The 23,322-nt window shown below is 52.8% G+C and overlaps 6 protein-coding genes across 6 annotated transcripts; 5 read left to right on the top strand and 1 right to left on the bottom strand.

Annotated features, from left to right (window-relative positions):
• Positions 1 to 134: 134 nt before the first annotated feature.
• Positions 135 to 1,537, top strand: MRS44_006595 (uncharacterized protein; the record flags this gene model as incomplete). Its single annotated transcript, XM_046273333.1, has 2 exons — positions 135 to 975; positions 1,230 to 1,537. 2 exons carry the CDS (start codon positions 135 to 137, stop codon positions 1,535 to 1,537), a joined length of 1,149 nt encoding a protein of 382 aa, XP_046139796.1.
• Positions 1,538 to 2,731: 1,194 nt separating this feature from the next.
• MRS44_006594 (uncharacterized protein) lies at positions 2,732 to 3,532 on the bottom strand (the record flags this gene model as incomplete). The annotated part of the gene is made up of 2 exons (XM_046281870.2): positions 2,732 to 2,983; positions 3,113 to 3,532. The coding sequence occupies 2 exons, from the start codon at positions 3,530 to 3,532 to the stop codon at positions 2,732 to 2,734; spliced, it is 672 nt and encodes a 223-aa protein (XP_046139797.2).
• Positions 3,533 to 3,716: 184 nt separating this feature from the next.
• MRS44_006593 (uncharacterized protein) lies at positions 3,717 to 10,285 on the top strand (the record flags this gene model as incomplete). Its single annotated transcript, XM_065621825.1, has 9 exons — positions 3,717 to 4,000; positions 4,226 to 4,340; positions 4,391 to 5,561; positions 5,613 to 7,180; positions 7,231 to 7,830; positions 7,878 to 8,581; positions 8,636 to 8,646; positions 8,693 to 8,802; positions 8,846 to 10,285. 9 exons carry the CDS (start codon positions 3,717 to 3,719, stop codon positions 10,283 to 10,285), a joined length of 6,003 nt encoding a protein of 2,000 aa, XP_065477897.1.
• A 1,199-nt stretch (positions 10,286 to 11,484) lies between these two features.
• On the top strand, positions 11,485 to 14,062 carry MRS44_006592 (uncharacterized protein; the record flags this gene model as incomplete). Its single annotated transcript, XM_046279227.2, has 4 exons — positions 11,485 to 11,764; positions 11,811 to 11,956; positions 12,004 to 12,550; positions 12,600 to 14,062. The coding sequence occupies 4 exons, from the start codon at positions 11,485 to 11,487 to the stop codon at positions 14,060 to 14,062; spliced, it is 2,436 nt and encodes an 811-aa protein (XP_046139799.1).
• A 917-nt stretch (positions 14,063 to 14,979) lies between these two features.
• On the top strand, positions 14,980 to 15,940 carry MRS44_006591 (uncharacterized protein; the record flags this gene model as incomplete). Its single annotated transcript, XM_046280507.1, has 3 exons — positions 14,980 to 15,021; positions 15,074 to 15,779; positions 15,831 to 15,940. The coding sequence occupies 3 exons, from the start codon at positions 14,980 to 14,982 to the stop codon at positions 15,938 to 15,940; spliced, it is 858 nt and encodes a 285-aa protein (XP_046139800.1).
• Positions 15,941 to 20,166: 4,226 nt separating this feature from the next.
• On the top strand, positions 20,167 to 21,829 carry MRS44_006590 (uncharacterized protein; the record flags this gene model as incomplete). The annotated part of the gene is made up of 4 exons (XM_046274571.2): positions 20,167 to 20,277; positions 20,328 to 20,372; positions 20,420 to 20,625; positions 20,698 to 21,829. The coding sequence occupies 4 exons, from the start codon at positions 20,167 to 20,169 to the stop codon at positions 21,827 to 21,829; spliced, it is 1,494 nt and encodes a 497-aa protein (XP_046139802.1).
• Between the last annotated feature and the right edge of the window lie 1,493 nt (positions 21,830 to 23,322).

Genomic DNA, 23,322 nt, shown 5'->3' with positions numbered 1-23,322 from the left:
TGGAGATACCGTTCTGCAGGTGTATCCGTAGGGGATGTGTTCAGAGGTTCAGGGCTAGAAATACCTCGTGATAGACTGGAATCTTTCTTCTCGAGAAACATCACTAGTATCTTACACTCTCAAACATCGCCCCGATGGCTATCGAATGCACTGACTCTCCCCTTTCTGGCCTATGGAGGCCCCAGGACCATCTCAAGTACCTGCACTACGGTTCCAGGTGCGTCGAGAGACACCTCTTGAGCGTGATCCCGTCCCCTACCTCCAAGGTCTTCATAATCACTGGAACCTCCATGGCCACCAAGACACCCGCGATCCGCAATCTGGAGAAGCTTCTCGGTGAGCTCCACGCTGGGACCTACTCGGACATCAAGCAGCACGGCCAGGCCGAGGGAGTAGACGAGGCTACCCGGCTGGTCAACGAAGACGACGAGATCGGTACGGTGGTGTCCGTTGGAGGCGGCTCGCCCATTGACTCGGCCAAGGTGGTCTGCTTCCGCATACACGAATCGACGGGGAGGACTCTCACGCACATTGCCATCCCCACGACGCTCAGCGCTGCCGAGTGCACAGCCGGGGGAGGTTTCACACGCTCTGACGGCACCAAGCTTGGCTTCATGCACCCTTCCATGGGTGTGGGCGCCATCTTCTACGACGCCTCGTTTGCTAGACACACCCCCAAGCGCCTCTGGCTCTCGACGGGTATGCGGGCGGTAGATCACGCAGTCGAGACTGTGTATCATCCAAACGCCTCCGAGGTGCCGTGGAAGGCCCTGGCCGAGTGGGCTCTGGCTGTTCTGGTCGAGTGTCTTCCGGCAGCAGATAAGATCCATGGCTCTGATATTGCCGACGACATCACTACCAAGCTACAGCTCGCTGCTTTTGCCAGTTCTGGCCTTCGTGGTTCCAACTTTAGAGGCGGGATGGGCCTCTCCCACGCTCTAGGCCACGCTCTTGGAAGTCCCTATGGAATCCCTCGTAAGTCTACCTTCTCTTATTCTCACACGCCCCGTCTTACTTTGATCCCCTTGGGGAGACGGGCGAACAAGGCTGAACCCTCCTCTCCTGAGACACCCTTGAGACACGTCCAATCGGATCTGCAGAAGGCGTGGTATGACAGAGGCACAAAGTCGGGATGATGCAACCCTGCACAACTGACAAAACAGCGACAATAAGCCCAAGACAAAAAGGATACCGGCAAATGAATCTCTGCTGACCAACGAGTCTCTCAGACGGTGAAACCAGCTGTCTGACGCTGGGTCCGGTCCTCCGCCACAAGGCAGAGACGGACGAGGCGGCCGCCCAGCAGATCGCCCGTCTGCTTCCAGCCTTGGGGGGAAATCGCCGAGGGGGAGACGCTCGCGGTGAAGCTATTGAAGTGGCACAGCGTGTGGAGGCCCTGGTGAGGGAGTTGGGGCTGGAGCAGCCGTCTCTCTCAGCACGTGGAGTTGGCCGTGAGCAGGTTGCCGTTATCGCCAGGAGAGCATCTGGAGGGGAACCAAGTCAGGAGATTCTCGCATTGGTTGAGAGTTTGTTCTAGTCGGATGCCGAGATGTCTCTTACCGGTAGATTCGAGTATGGCTTCAGATCTACCCGTCTTATACCAGATAGGGCGTCATCTGTGATCCATAATCCGTCCCGTTTCAGCTGCCACCTCCGGGATGCAACATAATCAAGCACAGCCTCGGTTCCTCCAGATATGATCTACCAATACCCTTACCCAGAGCCTGTGTAGTGTATCTCCCTGCCTATACCGGCCTAGCTAGCCGCTCGATGACTCCCGTTTCTGGTATTTTCCCGATTGGAGAACTCTATTTCGACTCGACAACTTGGCACACCATCCTTGGATAACATTCGCACGCCCAAGGATGAGATGGGCCCTCCGCGAATCACGCCATGTGCATATACGACGGACTTTTGCCTTCAATGCCACGTGCTTATGCAGCTCAGCCTGAGCTCGTCAGCTAGCCAACGTCGTTGATTCTCTCTTTCATGCATTGTCATACGCCGGCAGCGGCATACGAGAGCCGAATCTACCGGGTCAGCCGGGCTTAGCTATAGGCCCCGGAGATGCTGTGTTTGAGGCCAAGGAAGCGAAGCTGCAGAGCGGGATCTACTGGAGACCAGAGATATGGAATTGTAGTTGACGAGATAATAGATCTCAAGGCAAGATTGTCTATGTGAAACAATGTTTTGAAACATTGTCTGTTTAAAAATAGACTTCTCATAAGCTGTCAAACCGTCAAGCCACATACTACTAAAACCATCAACTCCTACGACAACTTCCAAGGCGAGACGGAGGAATATTACAGGAGTCCCAATGGGGAAGAGAAAACTAGTAACATCACACATGGCGTGAGGCTCTTATCTCTTCCTACTGGAATCATAGCAGCTAAGCCGTTAACTGGCGGGGTGGCCAAGCTGACGTTGTCAGGTCAACTTCCTGATTAAGCCGAGAGCAGAGGATAAACCGGGACAACTCACCAATGAAGAGGACTATTATCGATATGTATGTAACGCTACAAGACATGAGCCACAGGCACGGTTGTTTGGTTGTGGCACAGTCGGTTGCAAGTCGGGACTTCACAGGAGATGGACATGTCATTGAGATGAGATATAGGAGACGGGAGCAAGACGAGGTCTCATACATTTCAATTATGAAACAGCTACGCTAAGAGCTGAAAAAAATCAAACACAGCACATCTACTGATGTCTAATGCCCATTCATAGAGACTCAAACTAGTTCCCCATCCGTAATGTGAAACTCGAACCATCCAGTCACAAACTTGGTTCTCGAGGGGTCAGAGAAGACGGCATGATCAGGGTCAACCACGGTCTTGAAACTTTCCTCATTCTTCACTTTCACGTAGTCTTCAATGTCCCTGAATACGATCTGCACGATGCAGTCGGCGTCGTCGACCTTTTCCGAGGGGAGGTTAGGGAGGATGCGGTCGATTAGTGTTCGCCCCTTGGTCGAGTTGTGTTGCTAGATAGCATTAGTTATGCCTCTTAATGTACCTCTCCATACTTATCATGATATACTTGCCATGTGATATGAAACAATCTTGTTCTTAACGAGCAACTCATTCAGATGCCCCGCGTGCGTCTGACTGACGTACTCGTGATAGGCATCTTCATCCATCCCAGGCTTTCGATAACCAAATATGGTCACCGAAAAGAGCTGATGGGTCTTTGAAGACATGGTGCCTTGCGAGAGGAGCAAACCGAGTCTTGGTACAGCGACACCTTCGTCAACGACTCGAGCGGCGATGTGTCCGGATAACGACGCGTGCAGATGATGGCTTTTATCGCTTTTCTTGGAACAACCAGACACTAGCACGTGCTCACCTCGTTTCAATCTATCTTCGATAACAGCCGCAGCTTCATGATCGTGATGTCCGGGGGGCGAGTCGGACGCCGAGGACCGCCCTTCCCAACGGTTCCGAGATGTCAATACACAAGCCGCTCTGGCGCTTACATCTCGAGCTGAGTGCATAGTGCTGCCTGGCTGTCCCGGAGGCCATGTGACGCTCATTCTCAGTGAGACTAGATGCGTCTAGCTAGGCCTGAGGCCCTTTCGCAAGCCGACGGTTGGGTGGTGGCGGCTGGGCTGGTCGAGGTGAGGCCGAGGACTGAGAGACAGCGAACCATATAGTGCAGGTATCGGGCGCCTGAATGATTGAGAGCCATCATTCAACATTCAACAGCAGAGTTTCAACATGAAAAACTGCAAAATACTCCTGTTTGGAGATCTTTCTGTCCCTTTCGAGGGGCAGCTCCAAGCACTTCTGCACGTTCACGACAACCCCTTGCTCACCTCCTTTATTGAGCAAGCTGGAGCCAAGATCAGAGATGATATTGGACTCCTAACTACACAGCAGCAAAGTCTATTCCCTCGATTCACCACCCTAATCGACTTGGTTTCGAAACTTGGTGAAACAGAAGGCACGCCAGTCTTGAGGTTCTGCCTTCTCCCAGTCTGTCAAATAGGACAGTTCATAAAGTGAGTGACTTAACACAGTACCATGGACTTGATAGCTCACAACTGGAGTTACTATGGCCGCAATGGGCGTCAGTATCCGTCCCCTGATGAGGCCTATTGTCTTGGCATTTGTGCTGGGGCATTCTCTGCAGCGGCAGTTAGTTCATCGTCATCTCTCTCAGAGCTAGTCAACATAGCCAGCGAAACAGTCATTATAGCATTTAGAACAGCACTTCATTCATCCAGCATCAAGAACGACACAGTTGGCAACAACGAGGAGCATGGGAGGAGTTGGTCAGTCATCATTCCAGGGGAAGAGAAGGAGGTTCAGGAGAAGCTAGATCGATGGGGCAAATCAGAAGTAAGTCTGTGCTATTGGCTTCGTTATTGAAGAGTAACTAACATTGATAGAACCTCCATGAGCTTTGGAGACCTTATATCAGTGCTACAGCACCCAACAACATCACCTTGAGTGGCCCACCAAAAGAACTTCAGGGGTTCATCACAAGTCAGCAACTCAAAGCACACGAACTTCCCATTCACTCGCCATACCATGCTCCACATCTCTTTGATGAATCTGCTCTCGGAGAGATTGCCAAGGATGTGTCTTGCAATAACCTCTCGTTTTTCCCACTTATTTCGGCTTCCACCGAAGACTTGACCGCAAAAGACGGTTACAGAAGCACAGTCGTGGCCGTGATTAAGGACACTCTCATCAACCAGGTGAATTGGAACTCAATTCTGGAAGGGACGATAGAGCGGCTTCAAAAGACTGGTTGCGAAAGCTGCAGCATCCTTCCCTTTTCCAGCAACGCCTCTCAGCTTCTCTCCACAGCTCTCAACCGCGCCAATCTCAATGTCGAGGTTGACCAGATTCCTCAAGTCACCAAGTCACAACCAACCCATGGCCACTTTTCAGACTCAAAGATTGCTATAATTGGTTACTCCGGCCGCTTTCCCGACTCTGCTTCCAACGAAGCATTCTGGGAGCTGCTGAGAGCTGGCAAGGATGTCCATCGCAAGGTTCCAGAGGATCGATTCAACTGGAAAACACATTACGATCCCACGGGAAAGACCAAGAACACCAGTAGGGTCAAGTATGGATGCTGGATCGAGGAGCCAGGACTCTTCGATGCACGGTTCTTCAACATTTCACCTCGTGAAGCCGAGAATACGGACCCGGCGCAGCGATTGGCTATTACGACTGTCTACGAGGCAATGGAAATGGCCGGAATGGTCCCCAATAGGACACCATCTACACAGCAAGACCGTATTGGCTGCTTCTTTGGAACAACGAGTGACGACTGGAGAGAAGTCAACAGCGGACAAGATGTCGATACCTACTTCATCCCCGGAGGCAACCGCGCCTTTGTTCCGGGACGTATCAGTTACTTCTTCAGGTTCTCAGGTCCAAGTCTTAGCATGGATACAGCCTGCTCGTCCAGTTTCGCTGCTATTCAAACAGCTTGCGCATACCTTTGGAGGGGAGAGTGCGATACCGCTGTGGCTGGCGGTACCAATGTCCTCACTAACCCCGACAACTTTGTGGGACTTGACCGAGGACATTTCCTGTCGACAACAGGTGAGTGGAGCTATCAAGTTACTATGAAGTAGTGATACTGATATCTTCGAGGCAACTGCAACGCCTTTGATGACGGAGCCAGTGGTTACTGTCGAGCAGATGCCGTCGGCTCTGTCATTCTAAAGCGCCTCGAAGACGCCGAGATGGACAATGACCCCATCTTTGGCATCATCTCAGGGGCAACCACCAATCACTGTGGCCAGACAGATAGTATCACTCGTCCCCACGAAGGCGATCAAACATCTGTCTTCAAGCGCATCATCCGGCACGCTGGAGTGAACCCTCTTGATGTGAGTTACGTCGAAATGCACGGTACGGGCACCCAGGCCGGAGACGCCACAGAGATGAACTCGGTGCTCTCCGTCTTTGTTCCGGGGCATCAACGCATGCCTCGTCACCCCCTATATCTCGGCTCAGCAAAGGCAAATATCGGGCACGCTGAATCTGCTTCTGGAGTCTCCTCACTCATCAAGGTGCTCATGATGATGAAGCACAACGAGATCCCCCCACACTGCGGTATCAAAACCAAGATCAACCACAACTACCCCCTCGACCTCAAGGACCGCAACGTAAACATCGCGTCTAAACCTACCCCATGGCTTAGGGATGACGCCCCGTGCGGGAAGAGACTGGCCTTCTTGAACAACTTTAGTGCAGCTGGTGGTAACACGGCTGTGCTACTCGAGGATGCACCTCTGCCAAGAGATCTGCAGGCCGACCCCCGACCCTTTCATCTTGTGGCTGTTTCTTCAAAGACGGCCAAGTCTCTCAGGGGAAACATTGAAGCGCTCATTTCTCATCTTGAGACTTCGAGGCATGTCTCGGTCTCCAGTCTTGCATACACCACTACTGCGAGGCGGATGCATCATGGGTATCGCATCACTGCCATTGGCTCCGACATAACCTCAATCGCTCAGTCTTTGAGGTCAAAAATTAATAGTCTAGATCCAAAGCCAATCCCACCAGTCGCCAGAGTTCCCAATGTGGCATTCATGTTTACAGGACAAGGGTCGTTCTACGTCGGACTGGGAAGAGAACTCTACCTTCACGTGTCCTCTTTCCGAGAAGACATGACACGGTTCGAGAAGATAGCTATTCTACAAGGCTTCCCCAGTTTCCTTGATGTCGTCCACGGGTCGCAAGCCACCGAGTCGCCTGACCCGGTTGTCTCTCAGCTTGCCATCACCTGCCTCCAGATGGCCCTCTCAAGACTGTGGATGTCTTGGGGTGTGAAGCCGAGCCTCGTCATTGGGCACAGTCTGGGCGAATATGCCGCTCTCTTTGCAGCCAATGTCTTATCCGCCAGTGACACCATCTTCCTGGTGGGTACACGGGCGAGGTTACTCACACGGCATTGCAAGCCTGGCACCCATTCGATGCTGGCTGTCAAGGCATCTGTGGATGTCATCAGACCTCTTATTAAAGACTTCAAGGCTGAAATCGCCTGCCTGAATCAACCTACTGGAGTGGTTGTGAGCGCCGAGGTTGAAGAGATCAGTCAGTTGACCCAGGTCTTCAAGACCAATGGGCTAACTACGACACAACTCGCTGTACCCTTCGCTTTCCACTCAGCGCAAGTCGAACCCATCTTGGAAGAGTTTGAGTCAAAAGCGCAGGCAGTGAGATTCTACGCCCCCTCTATTCCATATGTCTCCCCCTACAATCAGAGGTCATCTCCAACGAGGGTGTTCTGAATGGCGCGTACCTTGCCAAGGCATGCCGTCACACAGTCAACTTCCAGGCCGCATTGGAAGCAGCCACAAACAGTGGACTATGCAGCGAAAAGACCATCTGGTTAGAGATTGGCCCCCATCCAGCATGTTCCGGCATGGTCAAGGGGACCCTGGACAGCAGTTCCAAAACTGCATCGACACTCCGAAAAGACACAGAGACATGGAAAGTCCTATCTACAACCCTTGAACAACTTCATCTAGCCGGTATTCAAATCGATTGGAACGAGTACCACCGAGGCTTTGAAAAGTTCAATCGCGTGCTTGAGCTGCCAAGGTACAGCTGGGACCTGAAGAACTACTGGATCATGTATCGGAACGACTTTTGTCTCACCAAGGGCGAGGGTACACAACCTGCAACTATGGTCTCGGATGCTCCAAAGCCTGTCAAGTACATCTCCCCTTCTCTCCAGAGAGTCATCAAGGAGGAACACGGCAGCGAATCTTCGTCAATTCTGGTCGAGTCGGATGTTCATGACCCTAAGCTCGTGTCCGTCTTTACGGGGCATCGGGTCAATGGTGCACAATTATGTCCTTCTGTAAGCCAAACCCTTACGAAATCCGTCGAATTCCTTATACTCACTAGGTACTAGTCACTCTGGGTGATATTGCTATGCAACTCACCAACTACATGATGGAGAAGCGATCCCTCTCGGCTGAGAACACAGGGATGAATGTCACTAGAATGCAGATACAAAAGTCCCTCGTTCTCAACCCAGATCTCAGTTCCCAACTATTCAGGGTATCAGCAGTAGCAACATGGTCTACCAGCTCAATCAAGTTTTCCGTATACAGCGTCAACGACCAAGGGGTCAAGACCGTGGACCATGCCACCTGTACCGTCAACATTTCTCCCGCCAAGATTTGGATCAGTGAGTGGAAGAGAAATGGATATCTCATTCAGAGCAGGATCGAGGCTCTCCGAAAGTCTGTGGAGCATGGTGAGGCGCATCGAATGAAGCGAGCCATCGTCTATAGGTTATTTGCCAACATTGTGGAATACGACCCTGACTACCAAGGCATGAGAGAAGTGATCCTCAACAGCGAAGATCTCGAGGCTGTTTCAACAGTCAAGTTTGAAGTGGATGACCAAGGCTTCTACTTTAACCCAAAGTGGATGGACAGTCTTGGCGGAGTTGCCGGCTTCATCATGAACGGCAACGACAGCCCTCATCCAAAGGCCGAAGTGTTCATCAATCATGGATGGGATGGCTTCAAGTGCATCTCGAGATTTCAACCTGGAAAGACGTATCACAGTTACAACAGGATGCAGCTTCGTGAGGGCACGCTGTACGCGGGGGGATACTTACATCTTTGATGGAGATGAGATTGTTGCCGTGATAGAGCAGATTCAGGTATGTCAAATTGGCTCTCGTCTAGGGTATTTTCTAACCATGTTAGTTCTTGGGGGTTCCGCGTCGAGCTCTGGATGGTCTGAGGCCGATGTCCAAGTCAAGTCAGAGGCCAGCAGCAGCATCCAGGAGTACGACACAAGCTGTCCCAACTCCAAAGTTGGTGGAAAAGAAGCTCTTCCCGTCTTCAATACCTTCACAGTCCGCCCCATCTGCTTCTAGTGGAGTCTGGTCGGGGATACTGGGCATCATTTCAGAAGAGGTCGGCGTTGGCATCGGCGATCTCAAGCCTGACACCGAGTTTGCGGAACTCGGTCTCGACTCCCTCCTGTCTCTCACAATCACGGGCCGTATGCGGGATGAGTTGAATCTAGACCTTCCTTCTACCATCTTCGCCGAATGTCCTTCAGTACGAGACCTTCAGCGGCTCCATGGATCTGATGCTGCACCATCATCGACAGTCACCGACGTGAGCGATGAAGAAAAGTCAGGCACATCAACACCAGACACTTCCTTAGCTTCAGAGCCCGAGGCTTTGGACCATGTCCACATTCTCCGCTCCACAATATCTGAAGAAACAGGCATCAGGTTACAAGATCTTTCACCTTCCACTCGACTGGATGAGATTGGCATTGACTCACTCCTGGCCTTGACGACGATGGGCAGGTTGAGTGAGATATTCGAGGTTGAACTTCCATCCTCTCTTTTTGCAGACAACGAGACTCTTTTGGAGGTTGAGAAAGCTATTGCTACAGCTCTAGGGTTGGATGCAAAACCAACACGAGTTGCAGCCCCTGAGCCCCTGCCTTCTCCGACCACGAGCGATCCAGTGGTTCGTGATGCACCTCACGCGACTTCCATCCTGCTTCAGGGGTCCGCCACCTCCGCCACCTCTACCGTTTTCATGTTCCCAGACGGCTCGGGTTCCGCATCGTCATATGCTACTCTTGCTCGCATTGACCCGAGGGTGGCCATCTACGGACTCAACTGTCCCTGGCGCACAACTCCCCAGGACATGGCCCGGTCTGGATGCACCCTTGTCAAACTCTCGGCCAAGTACCTGACCGAAATCCGGCGCCGACAGCCAAAGGGGCCGTACAACCTCGGCGGATGGAGCGCGGGGGGTATCTGCGCCTTCGAGGCGGCCAGGCAGCTCGTGGCCGCGGGGGACAAGGTCGAGAACCTGATACTCATCGACTCGCCGAACCCAATCGGGCTGCAGAACCCGCCGGCGCGCATGTACGACTTTTTCCAGCAGCTCGGCATCTTTGGGTCTGGGGGCAACGTGCCCAAGTGGTTGCGCCCGCACTTTGACGCCTTTATCGGCATGCTCGACGACTACGAGCCAGTCCCGTGGCCAAAGGGCTCAGGCGAGGCCCCCAAGACCTTGATGCTGTATGCAAAGGACGGCGTCTGCAGTGATCCAGACGGCCCCAGGCCCGAGATCCGACCTGACGATCCACGCGAGATGATCTGGCTGCTCAACGACCGGACTGACTTTTCCGCCGACGGCTGGGCATCGTTGCTGGGGAGGAGTCGCATCACGGTGGAGGTTCTGGAGGGAGTCCACCACTTTAGCATGATGGATGCAGGGAGACAGATGGATAAGATTGGAGACCACATCAGGAAGGCGGTTTTATAAGAATGAACACTGGGTTTGTGAGGTTTGTTTCTAGATGCAGGCGCATGTTCTCAGGTTGGGATTCAAGGAGGCCAACTCCTGTCGTTCTTTTACCTGATTTGTTCTTCATTTCATGACAATCTCAATACATCATCAGGCTTGAATCAATGACGCAGATAAGAATTAGTCTTAAAATGTGGGTGCAACGGTCCCTCGCTGAATTGGAGCCGAGATCCGGAATAGGGGACAAACATGATGATCCGTGTATCGGATTGTCAGAAGACGATAAAGGGAGGAGAGGAGAGCGGTCTGATAACCGAATGGTTCTCGGCGGCACCTCTTAAAGGTCATGTCGGTCTGCCAAGATAAAAAAGTGCAGATCCGTTCCGACTGGTCCAAAACATCTGGTGCTGTGTCAGGTCATGGAGTTGTGGCCTCCAGCGACTTCCGAGCCGATATTAGAACGGTCCCATGTACGACCTCGTCGGGCACCCAGCAAAAGTTTTATCCTTGTAAGTAAGCATGATTAAAGTCATACGTTTACCGGTCTTCCCCATGTAGCAGCGCGTTCAAGATTAGGGTTGCAGGGCCTGCGCTGCAGATCAACCGGCCGGTCGGGAGCGGGGCGGCTTTCGGGCCGGGCACGTCGGGGTAGAATTCCAGCGGGAGACAGGCACGGCAGGTCGGCGACTGGTGGGGCCACGGTGGGTCCGTGGCGGCTCCAACATGCCCGGCCGAGAGCCCGAGTTCCGTAAACAGGCCGGCTATCACATGGGGGAATAAGAACTTTTTTTTCCCCTTACCCAGATGCGCCCACCAACATGCCAAATCTCGATCGGGGACCTGGAGACCGCTCTTCCCTGCTGTCCAACCAGATGTCTCCTTCGGGGGCCTCTGCAACCCGTCAGAGGCCGCTCCGGCCGACTCCCGTCGTTAGCCAGGCCATTATGCTACACTGATCTCTCCACGGCCCTATCATGGACTCTACCCCGGCGAGCCTTGTTTCTGTGGACTGGCTCCACTCCCGTCTTCGCCGTCTCCCGCCCTGATAACTTTACCGTCTGCCGGCTCGTTGGTTCCTTCCTGAGCCGCCCGGCGGCCGGGGCACCTCGTATATATCCTGGGGATCCCGTATCACTTGTCTCTCTCTAGAATTCTTCCTTTGTTCTCAAGGTTTTTCCATACATCACCGTTTATGCTAGGCCGTTGAGACTTGCACCATGGCGTCCAAAACGGCTTCACACTTCGTCACCAAGACGGTCCTCGGCATTGACGTCAACGAACGATACTCCCGCATGCCCCAGGACCTCGATCAACGCGCGAGAGAGACCATCACACCCGCCGACCTCTTCCTGGAACAGGAGCCAACGATATCCGAATTCTTCAAGGAGCTTGCCCCCTCTCGAGATGGTGTTCATCGATATTTCCAAGGACTCTTCCCATCGGCTTCATGGGTTCCGAGATATTGCCTCAGCTGGCTACTAGGCGATGTTACTGCCGGTAGGTTGAGCGCATTCAACTCTTAGGTCTATTCTAAACTATGTAGGCATCACTATCGGTCTAGTTGTTGTCCCACAGGCTCTAGCCTACGCCCTTCTCGCCCAGCTCACACCCGCATATGGCCTTTACACATCGTTTACCGGTGCCGTTTTGTACTGGCTCTTTGGAACTTCAAAGGATATTGTCATCGGTGTATGTGTCATATCTTAACTCAACCCTTCAGCACTAACACATCTCAGACAACAGCCGTCGGCTCCCTCCTTGTCGGTCAGGTCATCAGCCATGTCGACAGCGCCAGCCCCGGAAAATACTCCAACGAAGAAGTCGCCCACGCTTTGAGTTTGATGTCTGGTGCAGTCCTTCTGTTCTTCGGTCTGTTCCGTCTTGGTTGGATCATCGAGTTCATCCCCTATATCCCCATCTCGGCCTTCATCACTGGTGCTAGCATCACCATCATGTCGACACAAGTGCCTGTTCTTCTTGGTCTTTCGGAGATCAACACTCGCGAGTCCCCTTACAAGGTCATCATCAACACACTCAAGGCCTTGCCCGATACAAAGCTTGACGCTGCCATTGGCTTCTCCTCGATCGTCCTCCTGTTCGCTATCCGAGATATCTGTGCTTTCATGGAGCGTCGCCACCCCCAAAAGAAGCGCGTCTGGTCCTACATCTCGTCTCTTCGAATGACTTTCGTCATGCTTCTCTTCACTCTCGTTAGCTTCCTCGTGCATCGTGGTGTTCCTTTTGAGGAGAGCAAGTTCCGGATCGTTGGGAAAATCGACCCAGGTATGTGCCATGAATACTTGTCAAAGACATCAGGCTTACATACAGACAGGATTTAAGAAGGCCAACCTGCCCTCACCCGACACTGAGCTGCTTAAGCTTGTCATGCCTCAACTGCCTGCCGTTGCTATCATTTTGGTCATTGAGCACATCGCCATTGCCAAGTCAATGGGCCGACTGTACGACTACACCGTCAGCCCTTCGCAAGAGATCGTGGCCCTGGGAGCTGCCAACCTATTCAGCCCTTTCATGGGAGGTTACGTGTGCACAGGCTCCTTCGGAGCTTCAGCTGTCCTCTCCAAGGCTGGTGTGAGAACACCTCTGGCAGGTCTCTTCAGTGCATTGGTTCTTGTCTTGGCGCTCTATGCCCTGACAGTGGTCTTCTACTACATTCCCAAGGCTGCCCTTGCCGGCTTGATCATTCACGCAGTTTGCAACCTCTTGGCACCTCCCAAGAACCTCTACAAGTACTGGCAACTTTCGCCTCCTGAGCTGCTCATCTGGGTTATTGGCGTCATCCTAGCAGTCTTTGAGTCTCTTGAGATCTCTATCTACGTCGGCATTGGCCTTTCTATTGCCCTTCTCCTCTTCCGCCTTGCCCGCACACGAGGCAAGTTCCTCGGTCGCGCCCGAGCTCATCGCGTGATCAACCACGGAAACCAACATACCCTGAGCCGACGATCAAGCCATGCTACTCTTCTCCATGACGAATCTGGTCGGGACGTGTTCCTACCCCTCGACCACAAGGATGCCTCAAACCCCGAGATCGATGTCGAGTCACCTTACCCGGGTGTTTTCATTTACCGGTTTAGCGAAGGTTACAACTACACCAATCAGGCCTATCACGTCGACTCTCTGGTTACTCACGTCATGGAGAATACCAAGCGTACCTCTGAGGAGCACTTTGAGAAGGAATCGGATCGTCTCTGGAATGACCCTGGTCCCAAGGGACAGAAGAAGAATGGCGACGACCTTCCTTTCCTCCGCGCTATCGTTCTGGACTTTTCTGCTGTAAACAACCTCGACATTACCTGCATCCAAGGCCTCATGGACCTCCGCAACTCTCTTGATCGGTATGCCTCACCCGACGCTGTGGAATGGCACTTTGCAAATGTCAACAACCGCTGGACTCGTCGCGCTCTCGCCAGCGCCGGTTTCGGATATCCTTCTTCTAAGAACCAGGAGGCACTCGGAAGCTGGGTGCCCTCATACTCTATCGCGGCAACACTGATGGACAAGGACGTGCAATTGCCCGATGATACTCGTCGACCAGCTGATATCGAGGCACCCACAGAAACTTCGAGCTCATCGGATTGTTCCGAGTCTAAGCATCCATCGAACTCATCAGATGAGCTTTCTATGATGACCAAGAACACACATGTGCACGCCGAGTCCCACCAGCCTCAATCCATGGCAGCCATCTTTGGTGTTGACAGGCCATTCTTCCACATCGATCTTGTTGACGCGGTGGATGCCGCGGTACGAGATGCGCGAAACAAGGACCAGAAGCAGTAGCGGGATATCATCAGGATAGGATTTGCTTTCTTACGACGACACGAATGAGTTTGGCGCAGGCGTTTGGGAGAATCATCTTAGAAGGAGGTATTGTTGCACATTAGAATAGCGTCATACCAAAATCACCGCTCTAGATAAAAGAGGTCAAGGGATAATAGAAATAATACATGTTTCATAAAAGTTTTATCCTGTCCATGACTGTGATTGAAAGATTCAGGGATTTCTTATGTTCTTGCTACCCTATCGTTGGACTTATTTGGCACCCTAGTTATCTTTTCCCCAGATATCTAGGCTCGTCCCTAAAATTAAGTAACGGGCAATACTTCTTAGAATGATAGTATTTCCTTAAGAAAAGCATTAATATAATATCCTGCTCAGATGTGGTATCTTTCTCAGAAGATATCACCTCTAAATGAAAGAATACCAATGGTCCCAGCTGGTCAACTCACCCATGCCGCAGGACAAAAGCGTGGACAAAAGTCATATATCCACGGCAATCTCACGCCCGATACTAAGCTACTCAACCGCGTAAAATATCAACTACCTCCCTATTAAACAATCCCTCCCCTTGATTAGCTCTCAGAGTTGATAGAGGTTGTCTAGACAGCAAGGGAGGTTTCGTCATTCGGACTTGCGGATGCTGACTAAATCAATGGCCCCTCCCCCGCGTTTTCAATTGACGCCGTTGAAGACGTTATCTCGAAGCTCACAACTTGAAAGAAACATAGTTGACAACCATCAACTATTCTGCCTTCAAGTCCCGTCATATTACCCCATCTATCCTTGATTGCATTGCATTGATTTAATCGGATCTTATTTGAGTGATAACTGTGATACTTTGCCCCTTGTCCTGCTCCCTTGTTGTCATCGCCACTTCTTCTCCGCTCGTCTCTTATCTCCGGTTGAAGGTGACAACTATGGCTTCCCACGATAGCGTCATCGACAACCTGCCAAATGAAGTGAGAACTTATATACTCTTGTATGCTCTGTTCATTAACTGACTATGATTAGATCTTTATCTCAATCCTTTCCCCATTATCTTCCCAGGAACTCCTCCCACTCGCCCTCATAAACCGCCGCTTCTATTCCCTAGTCACCCGCGTGCTGCACCATCGCCTCCTCCAAACAGCTCCACTCCCTGATAATAAGCTTATTCTGGAATGCTACCATCCGAGCGACCAGCTATATACACCTTACCTAGCCTGCCAGTATCAAGGCACCGTAACGCGTGACGGGCCCACCGTCAGCGAGGAGGCGCCTGCGCTGGGTGACCTGCAGCGCCTATATGCGTCGTTCAAGCCCACCTTTGCAGAGGAGAATCGTCGTCCAAGGAGGATCAGAGCGAGATTTACTGAGGCGCAAGCTCCCGAGGATTCCGAAGATGATGCCGCGACGCAGCATATTCATCTAGATGATGGCGAGCTGTTTTCTCAGCTATGCACCGTTACCAACCTTGTTAAGGAGGGACCCAAGCGTGGGTTGTTTATAAGCCATGTTAACATCGTCGACGGCGTCGTGCGAATCTTTCGAAACTGGCTGGCCGAGATGGCAAGCAAACAGGACTTGTCGAGCACGGGCTCTGAGAGTATCGTCTGGATAGGTCGACATGACAATGTTGGAATACGTTTCCGAGTTGTTCCTGCGGCGTCAGAGACAATGCCTCTTATCTCGGGACCTGACGATGACCCGCCTGTTCATTATACCATGGTCTATGAGGGTAGGCTGTCAGAGACGAGTTTTGATTTGGGTCCTGGCTGACAACTGTTAGAACTTCTCGTGAGAGCTAGCAGCCTCTTGCAGGCTGTGGAACACTCGGCGGTTCAGGAGGTTGCAAATTCCGGAAAGACTCTTGTTATTCACGGGGCTGCACTGTTGTAGTTTATGAAACTTGCCGTGGGCAAACCCCCTCGTGGGTTAAGTGCTTGGAGGTGGCCACTTCTTCGAGTATTAGGTTCCACTGGGATAGTTAAGTCGTGAGTCGAGGAATAGTCACTGGTAGGGAGTTTCCCGGAAACACAGAGGTTGCAAATGTGGAATACAGAGTTGCACTGTCCCTTCTCACGACTAGGCTTGGGTGTAAGTGGGAGTCTCAGACATGACCAAGATGGTCTCGTCCAAGACGTCAATGTCGAATGAGTGATTACAACTGATGCAGCACATGAAAGAAGAGACAACCATCTCGGCTCGGCCGAGGCTGGAGAGTAAGCACCGAAACTAGATTCGAAATAGGGAACCAGTGTTGATAGCTCGGGTTGAGTGTTGCGAGTTTTCGTGGCTTGAGGGTTGCATTTCATTTCATCACCGGCGCGTGATATGAGCTGTTAGGCCTTGATGGGCAAGCCTGAGATTGTCTCTCATCAGGGTGCAAGTTGAGGCCACACCCAGTTGGTCCAGAAGGAATAGTCTAGCGACAAAGTGGCGTCATCCCAAAGATCTCGAACAGCAAGGCCCTCCCCCTGATACCATCTGAGATGCTATGGACCCGACCTTGAAGAAAAAAGTAGGGATCGTGGGGAAGAACGCGGAGCCGCAGCCCCGTCCCGCGGCTATGTGGCATTGGATCTTGGGATCTTGGGGAAGACTACGAGCGAGGCAATAGGCCAGAGGCTTGGTAAAGGGCTAAGCAACCGGAGCCGTGGTAGAGAGGCACGGCGTCGGATCTCCGTGTGGCTGCGCGCCGCATCCGCAAGGACCGTCCGGGTTTGGACACGGGGGCATCGGTGCGCTCATCTACAGCCTTCCGTGTTGGACGCTAGATGTGTCTCAGAAGCCTTCTGGCTTCCTTGGAGAAGGAGAATGCTAGTCTGAGAAGGAAAGATGTGAAGAGTCCGGGTCCCCCGGCGCCGGCGGTGGATTGCGTCCGCGATTGGCGCTCCCCCGAGGGACGGGCTTGCTCCTCCGCGCCTCCACCGCACCATCGGACCACTCCAATCTTTCGGCCCTGGATCTAGGCAACATGGGGGAGAGGGGAAATGGGCCAGTGAGAGGAGGGCATTTTGCAAAAGGAGCCAGGATCTGGGGCTGGAGGCGAGGAAACATGCCAGAGTGACGCCGAGAACAGAGAGGCCCTTTTGGAGCCCCCAGTTCCCCCTTCTCCCCACCATCTGGATCATCTTGGCTCGCGAGGAGATCGCAGACACGGATCTGCGGAGAAAGGCCCTCGCTCGCGCGGGGAAGGAGACTCACCAGCCCTGGCGACTGCGGGGAAAAGATGGGGGTTGAACCATTCTCGTTCGTGAGCATGACATGAGATGTTTTTGTCTTTTTCATACTAGTAATCCCTCAGCATAATAGAAGTCTTTTCCTCGAGACGGAGGACAAAGTGCGAAGGACACGGATGATGTTTGGTGTCTGAGAGCAATCTCAATGCCTGTCGAGTAAGCCATAGCATTCGACTAATGCGTTGTCCCGCATGTTGTTGTTTTCAGCTCGAGCTGTACGCACCCGTCGTTCATCTCTTCTCCTCTCAACAAACTGTTCTTGCCTCTTTTCTCTGGCTACCCCAAGTGATACAAGCCAGACGCAAGGCGTCGGCGTGGCTGCGGGCAGACTGCGAGAGACGGATCGCCTCGCCGTGCCAAGCTTCTAGAAATTAACGCCATGTTATGCTGATTCCCTAGCCGCTGCGGCTATCAGCACTAGTTTCCAGTTTCCCACCGACTCCAAATTTGTCTCTGCGGGATGACGCTCCAGGCGGTATCACGGGTGTTTGCTTTCCTGTCTTTGCTCTGCAGACAACATGAAGGTCTGGATAGGCTTTCGGATCAAGTTTGATTTGAGTTGGATGCAGTACGAGATGATACCGGCTCGGGCTTGATTTGTCAGGGGCCCTGGGGCTTCTAAATGGTAGGTATGGGGATGGAGGCAAGTGGATGCGCTGTATGTAAGTGGGCTGGGATATGCCACGGACAACCTCCACCGCGTCTACTACCCTACCCAAGAACGGCCAAGGCCACGCCCGCTCGTTTCTTGATCCCCGTTTAGCGACCTTGGCGCATCTCTAAAACGACGACGAGTCATGCTACTGTATGTATTATCCCGTGCCCGGTCGGTGCCTATTACACCGTCATGTTACGTCTTCGGGATATTTTTCTCTGGGCGAGGCGAGCCGCCGTCTGGGCGAGAAACAAGAAATCTTGGTGGCAGGGCCCAGAGTAAGCTTTGAGAGCGGGCTACAATGTGACGGTAGACTGCAAGAACCCCGGTCTCTTACTGCTGCGCTTGTTTTCTTGAGAGGAAAACTGGGACCGATGATGAGGGGATACAGGCTTGACAGAAACCTGTGTGGGTCTGATGGCAACCTACCTGAAGCCTTAGAGAGTAGGCCACGATGAACCATGGGCCAGCACAGAGTGGAGGACAAAGGCCGTTGGGCGGGACAAGTGGCTTGATCGAGGTGGCGGCAAACCACGCGAGGTTCTGGAGGGCGGCAAACAGGTGTGGCAACTCTGCGGCATCTCTCCAGGAGGCCATGTTTGCCTTGCGTCTGTGTGCCGCGCGGAGCATGGCCTGAGAGGACGTGAAATGACATGACGCGTGCTCTTTTGGTACAAGAAGGGGTGGGAGGGAAACCAACTGAGAGGGACGAGGCTTTGTACGAGAGAGCGTGTAAGACCATTTGACCGGGGATGCCATGCACCATCTGTCAAGCGTGTTGCTCAAACGGTGATCGAAGCCAGGGTCGGAATGGCATGCCTACACTGACAAGAGACAGAGGACGAGCTAGAGAATCAAGAGCTCCAACGCCTACGTGAAACATGTTGGTCGTCAGACCTGCCTATGACGGAGCCGCCCGCACCCTCCAAATATTGTCGACTAACTAAAAAAGAAGCATATTTGTTCGCTTCGGGCTGACATTCTCGGTCCCTCCCCGAGCTGTCACGGCTCACACATGGCACAAGCACAAGGCGACCCCCCCAACAGCAGGCAGAGGAGCGCCATCTCGCGTGGCCCGCACAACCAAGAAGGGAAAACGAACCCATGGTATGTCTAGCGTTACATGACCCATCTGCCGGGCCCCATAGACGAATCCTACCGTGCTGTACTGTATTGCGCCAGGGGAGACATACATACACCAAAACGTGCCCCCAGGAGGATCATGGTTGCAAGGGCCGGCCGTCCCCTGTACCCCGTTCTCTCCTCGCCCAACATGCACCGTGACCCCAAACCCCGCAAGAAGGGACAAGATCGACAGATCCCCAAGACTGAAGCAGCAAATCTCTTTCGCTGCGCAGTGGACTCTCCCCGCCAACGAACGAACTGGGGAAAAAGAAAGCCCCCCTGCGGGACAGGACAGGGAGTACCCCCCAGTTGTTGCTCTCCGACTGGGGAAGAGTGAAGACTCTTTCTTGGACCTGGTTCGTTGGCTGGGCCTTGTCGGACGGACGGACGGATGGAATAGCATCCCATCCATATTGGAGACGAGGGTCCTCTGCTACTCTACTCCTCCATACTGTATGCACAGAGACGTCTCCTCACCGAGAGGCAACCCTTGGCGAGAAAACGTGGGCGCCAGCATCCCCACACAGCCATGGCCTGCTCCTCATTTTTTTCTCTTCTCCTCGGGGTTGCATTCCCCCAGACGGGGGAGTGAGGAGCGAGGTCATCGTGTGTGCTCGGGGCAAGATGAGAGTAGATTCAAATTAACTATTAAAGGGCTAGAGGATCCTCTTTTGCCCCAGGTTTTTAGAGATCATCATCCACAAGTCTCTTGCTTGCTTGCCTCTTTAAACAAGCTTCTCCTCCTCTTGTTGCTTGTTCCAATAACAATCCCCCATCATCTCATTCCCTCCCGTTTCCCTTCGCCTCGCTTCGACAAGCAGAAGTCTCCCCGTTGTTGCACCGTCACTCCCGGCTTCTGGGGTTCATCCATTCTTGTCTTGCATCTTTGACGAGATCTCTGGAGTCTCCTTCTCCTCTGCTCCTTCCCATTGCCGAAATAGTCCCTCTCGGCTGGTTGCTGCTTCCTTGTCCTCCATTACTTCCTTCCTCCCACGTTTTTTCCCTGGGCTGTCACCACCTGGCGCGGTTCCTTCTTCTCTTTACCCCTCGCCTCTTGGTCTCTCTCAAATACAACCTCGATATATCTGAGGAATATTGTCACCATGAGCGACATTGATCGGAAAGAACCCTTCGATGAGAAGGCCTCGACCCACGAGGTCGACCTCGTTAACGACCCCGATGCGGGTCTGACTGAGGAAGAGAGAAAGGAGGCTGTGAGTGACTATCGATACATGGTAAAGTCGCTTATACTGACTACTTGCAGGAGAAGAAGCTGCTTCGAAAGATTGATGTCAAGCTTGTTCCTTGGGTATGATTTCAGAATTAGAGTTAATGATCTATACTAACATGATATAGCTCTGCCTGCTCTACCTCGTTTGCTTCCTTGACCGAACCAACATTGGAAATGCCAAAATCGCCGGCCTCCTCGACGACATCCACATGAACACTTCGCAATTCAACGCCACCCTGACCATCTTTTACATCTCATATGCCGTCTTTGAGCCGCTCGCCAACGTTCTCCTGAAGTGGTCCAAGCCCTCCATCTTCATCCCTGCCATCATGTAAGTAGCCGCGCTGGCACAGTGTCCGTCGCCTATGCTATGCAATACATCTTGCTGACTCTCCGGGTTCAGGGTTCTGTGGGGCGGTGCCATGCTGGGCATGGGTTTCGTTCGCAACTGGGACGGTCTCATGGCTGCTCGATGGTTCCTTGGTCTTACTGAGGCTGGTCTGTTCCCCGGTATCAACTACTATCTTTCGTGCTGGTACAAGCGTTCCGAGTTTGGTGCCCGTGCCGCCTGGTTCTTCTCTGCTGCGGCTCTTGCTGGCTCCTTCGGTGGTCTCCTGGCTGCTGGTATCCAGAAGATGGATGGTATCTCTGGCATTGCTGGCTGGGCGTGGATCTTCATCATCGAGGGCCTTCTCACCATCCTCATCGGTATCGCCTCATTCTGGATGGTGCACGACTTCCCTACTGAGGCCACCTTTCTCACCGAGGAGGAGCGACGCCGTGTTATCTACCGACTTGCCTCTGACCAGCAGTCGTCCGCCAAGAACGAAGAGTTTAAGATGAAGTATCTCTGGCAGTCGCTCACTGACTGGAAGACCTACTGCGGCATGCTCATCTACATGGGTCCTCTGATGCCCCTCTACTCTTTCAGCGTCTTCCTGCCCACCATCATTCAGAACATGGCCTTCACTGACAAGAAGGCCGTCATCAAGAACCAGCTTCTCAGTGTGCCTCCCTACGCCCTGGCTGCTATTGTCACCGTCTGTGTGGGTATGTACTCTGACCGAATCAACAAGCGAGGTATCTTCAACCTTTGCGCTGCCCCTGTCGGACTTGCGGGCTTCGTCATGCTTATCGCTTCGACCAACCCGGCTGTTCAGTACACTGGATGCTTCCTGGGTGCCCTGGGCATCTACCCTGTCATCCCCATCACCATCAGCTGGGTTGCCAACAACGTGGAAGGTGTGTACAAGCGAGGTATCACACTTGGATTTGTCATTGGCTGGGGCAACCTGAACGGTGTGGTGAGCAGCAACGTCTTTATCAACGCCCCTCGCTTCTACGAGGGCCACGGCACGATCCTGGGCTTCATGTTTGCCGGTGTCTTTGGAGGCAGCCTCATCATGTACCTGATGCTTGCACGGGAGAACAGGCTGCGGCTGGCCGGTGAGCGTGACCACCTGATCGAGGGCAAGTCGGAGGAGGAGATCCACGAGATGGGAGATAAGCGACCCGATTTCCTTTACACACTGTAAGGTGGTTTATGATAAATGAGCAAGTGGGGGGGATTTGATGCGGAAAGGCATCCACCCATGTAAGGTATACAGACGTAATTGTTTTGATACTGTGAGCAGGGATCCCTAGCTAGACTATGAAGTGGCTTGAAGGGCCCAATTGAAGACTTACAATACTGCCATGTTTTCAGCTTGACGGCTGCGTGCATATTTCTCTCATGTGAGAATTTCTCTGACAGACTGTGCTGTCTGAAGTGACAAGTTAGCCTCAAAGCTCGATCCAAGTTTCTAGAAGAGCTAGAAGACGCCATGCTGCAAGTTGCAGGGCTGAAGTTGGCCAGTAACTGGAGATGTCATGAGCAAACAATGCGGGGGGGTACGCAGCATGGGGTCTCGTGACGGACGCCTCCCTGCTGAAGCTGAGGGTGTAGTATACCGCACATGGCAGCCCCGAGCTGTTCATGGCTGAAAATAGTAACGGTCGTTGAGATAGGGCCACGAGGTGGCTCGTCTGCCCGCCCCCGGATTTGCTTGTGCCGTCTTGGGTGTGGAGGTCTTTGTTTCGTGTGTGAGGGATGAAAGTCACATAGAGCATACAAACAGGGCAGGAATCTGAGCTCAGGTCTAGGACTTCCTATCAGCCATCTTTTCTCGGCGCGGGAGCCCGCATTCTCACCGCAAAAGCAAACCTCTTGGCGTGGCAGGTCTTCAGCAGCAATTGGTCTTGGGATCAAGTTATCGAGGATATAGGATGTGATATATGAGACTGCTGCGGGAGCATCTCAATGTTTGCTCTTGGGGACCAGGTTCTGATTGGGGTGTGGCATACTATTTCAGATTTGCCAAGACGATCGAGGGTAGAATATGCAAGTCGGTATTCGTCGAGGTGCATCTTGTTTGCTCGTCCGTACATTGGAATGCCAACGTATGAACAGGAGCGCGGTAGCAGCCGGCCTCTAATACGCATTAGCCTACCTATCTTCAACTTGGAGTGTTAGAATATCGATACCTTTGATGTTGGTTGTTAAAGGGCTTGGGAGGGAAAGGGGGAAGGACGAGGCCGTTATTCAGAGCCACCAAAGCCCAGCCAGTTAGCCTATGCATACTCGGGGTCAGTGTTTCTAAACCTGGCGTACACAGCGGTTGGGAGGGAAAAGATATTCCTTAGCTGTCGCTGGCATCGTGGGCTTTGACACTGACAAGTGATGAAAAAGTGTCGGCCACTGGCAAGCCAAGACTCGACGACAAGACAGAAGAAGAAATCAAAGCCAGATAAAAAAGACCACTTGCCGTGCTTCTACCCCCCTGACCTCAGTCCAAGGATTCTTTCCCAACGGCTACGTGCAGCTCACTGCGGTGTCACGGCGTCGGCTCCCCCTCGCCAACCTCGACCTCTCTCTGCTCGTTCCTTTGTGTGCCCCTTGTATCGCACCGAGACCCAAGATCCGGTCGGCAGCCTACAGACACATCCCTCTCATTTCGTCTCTTTTCCTCTGCAGGATACAGTTACTCGA

Source organism: Fusarium solani (assembly GCF_023522795.1).
Source record: "Fusarium solani strain SB1 chromosome Unknown bctg00000003_1, whole genome shotgun sequence".
Lineage (NCBI taxonomy): Eukaryota > Fungi > Ascomycota > Sordariomycetes > Hypocreales > Nectriaceae > Fusarium > Fusarium solani.
Note: the sequence above shows the minus strand (reverse complement) of the source record. Positions and strands in the feature narration are given on the sequence as shown.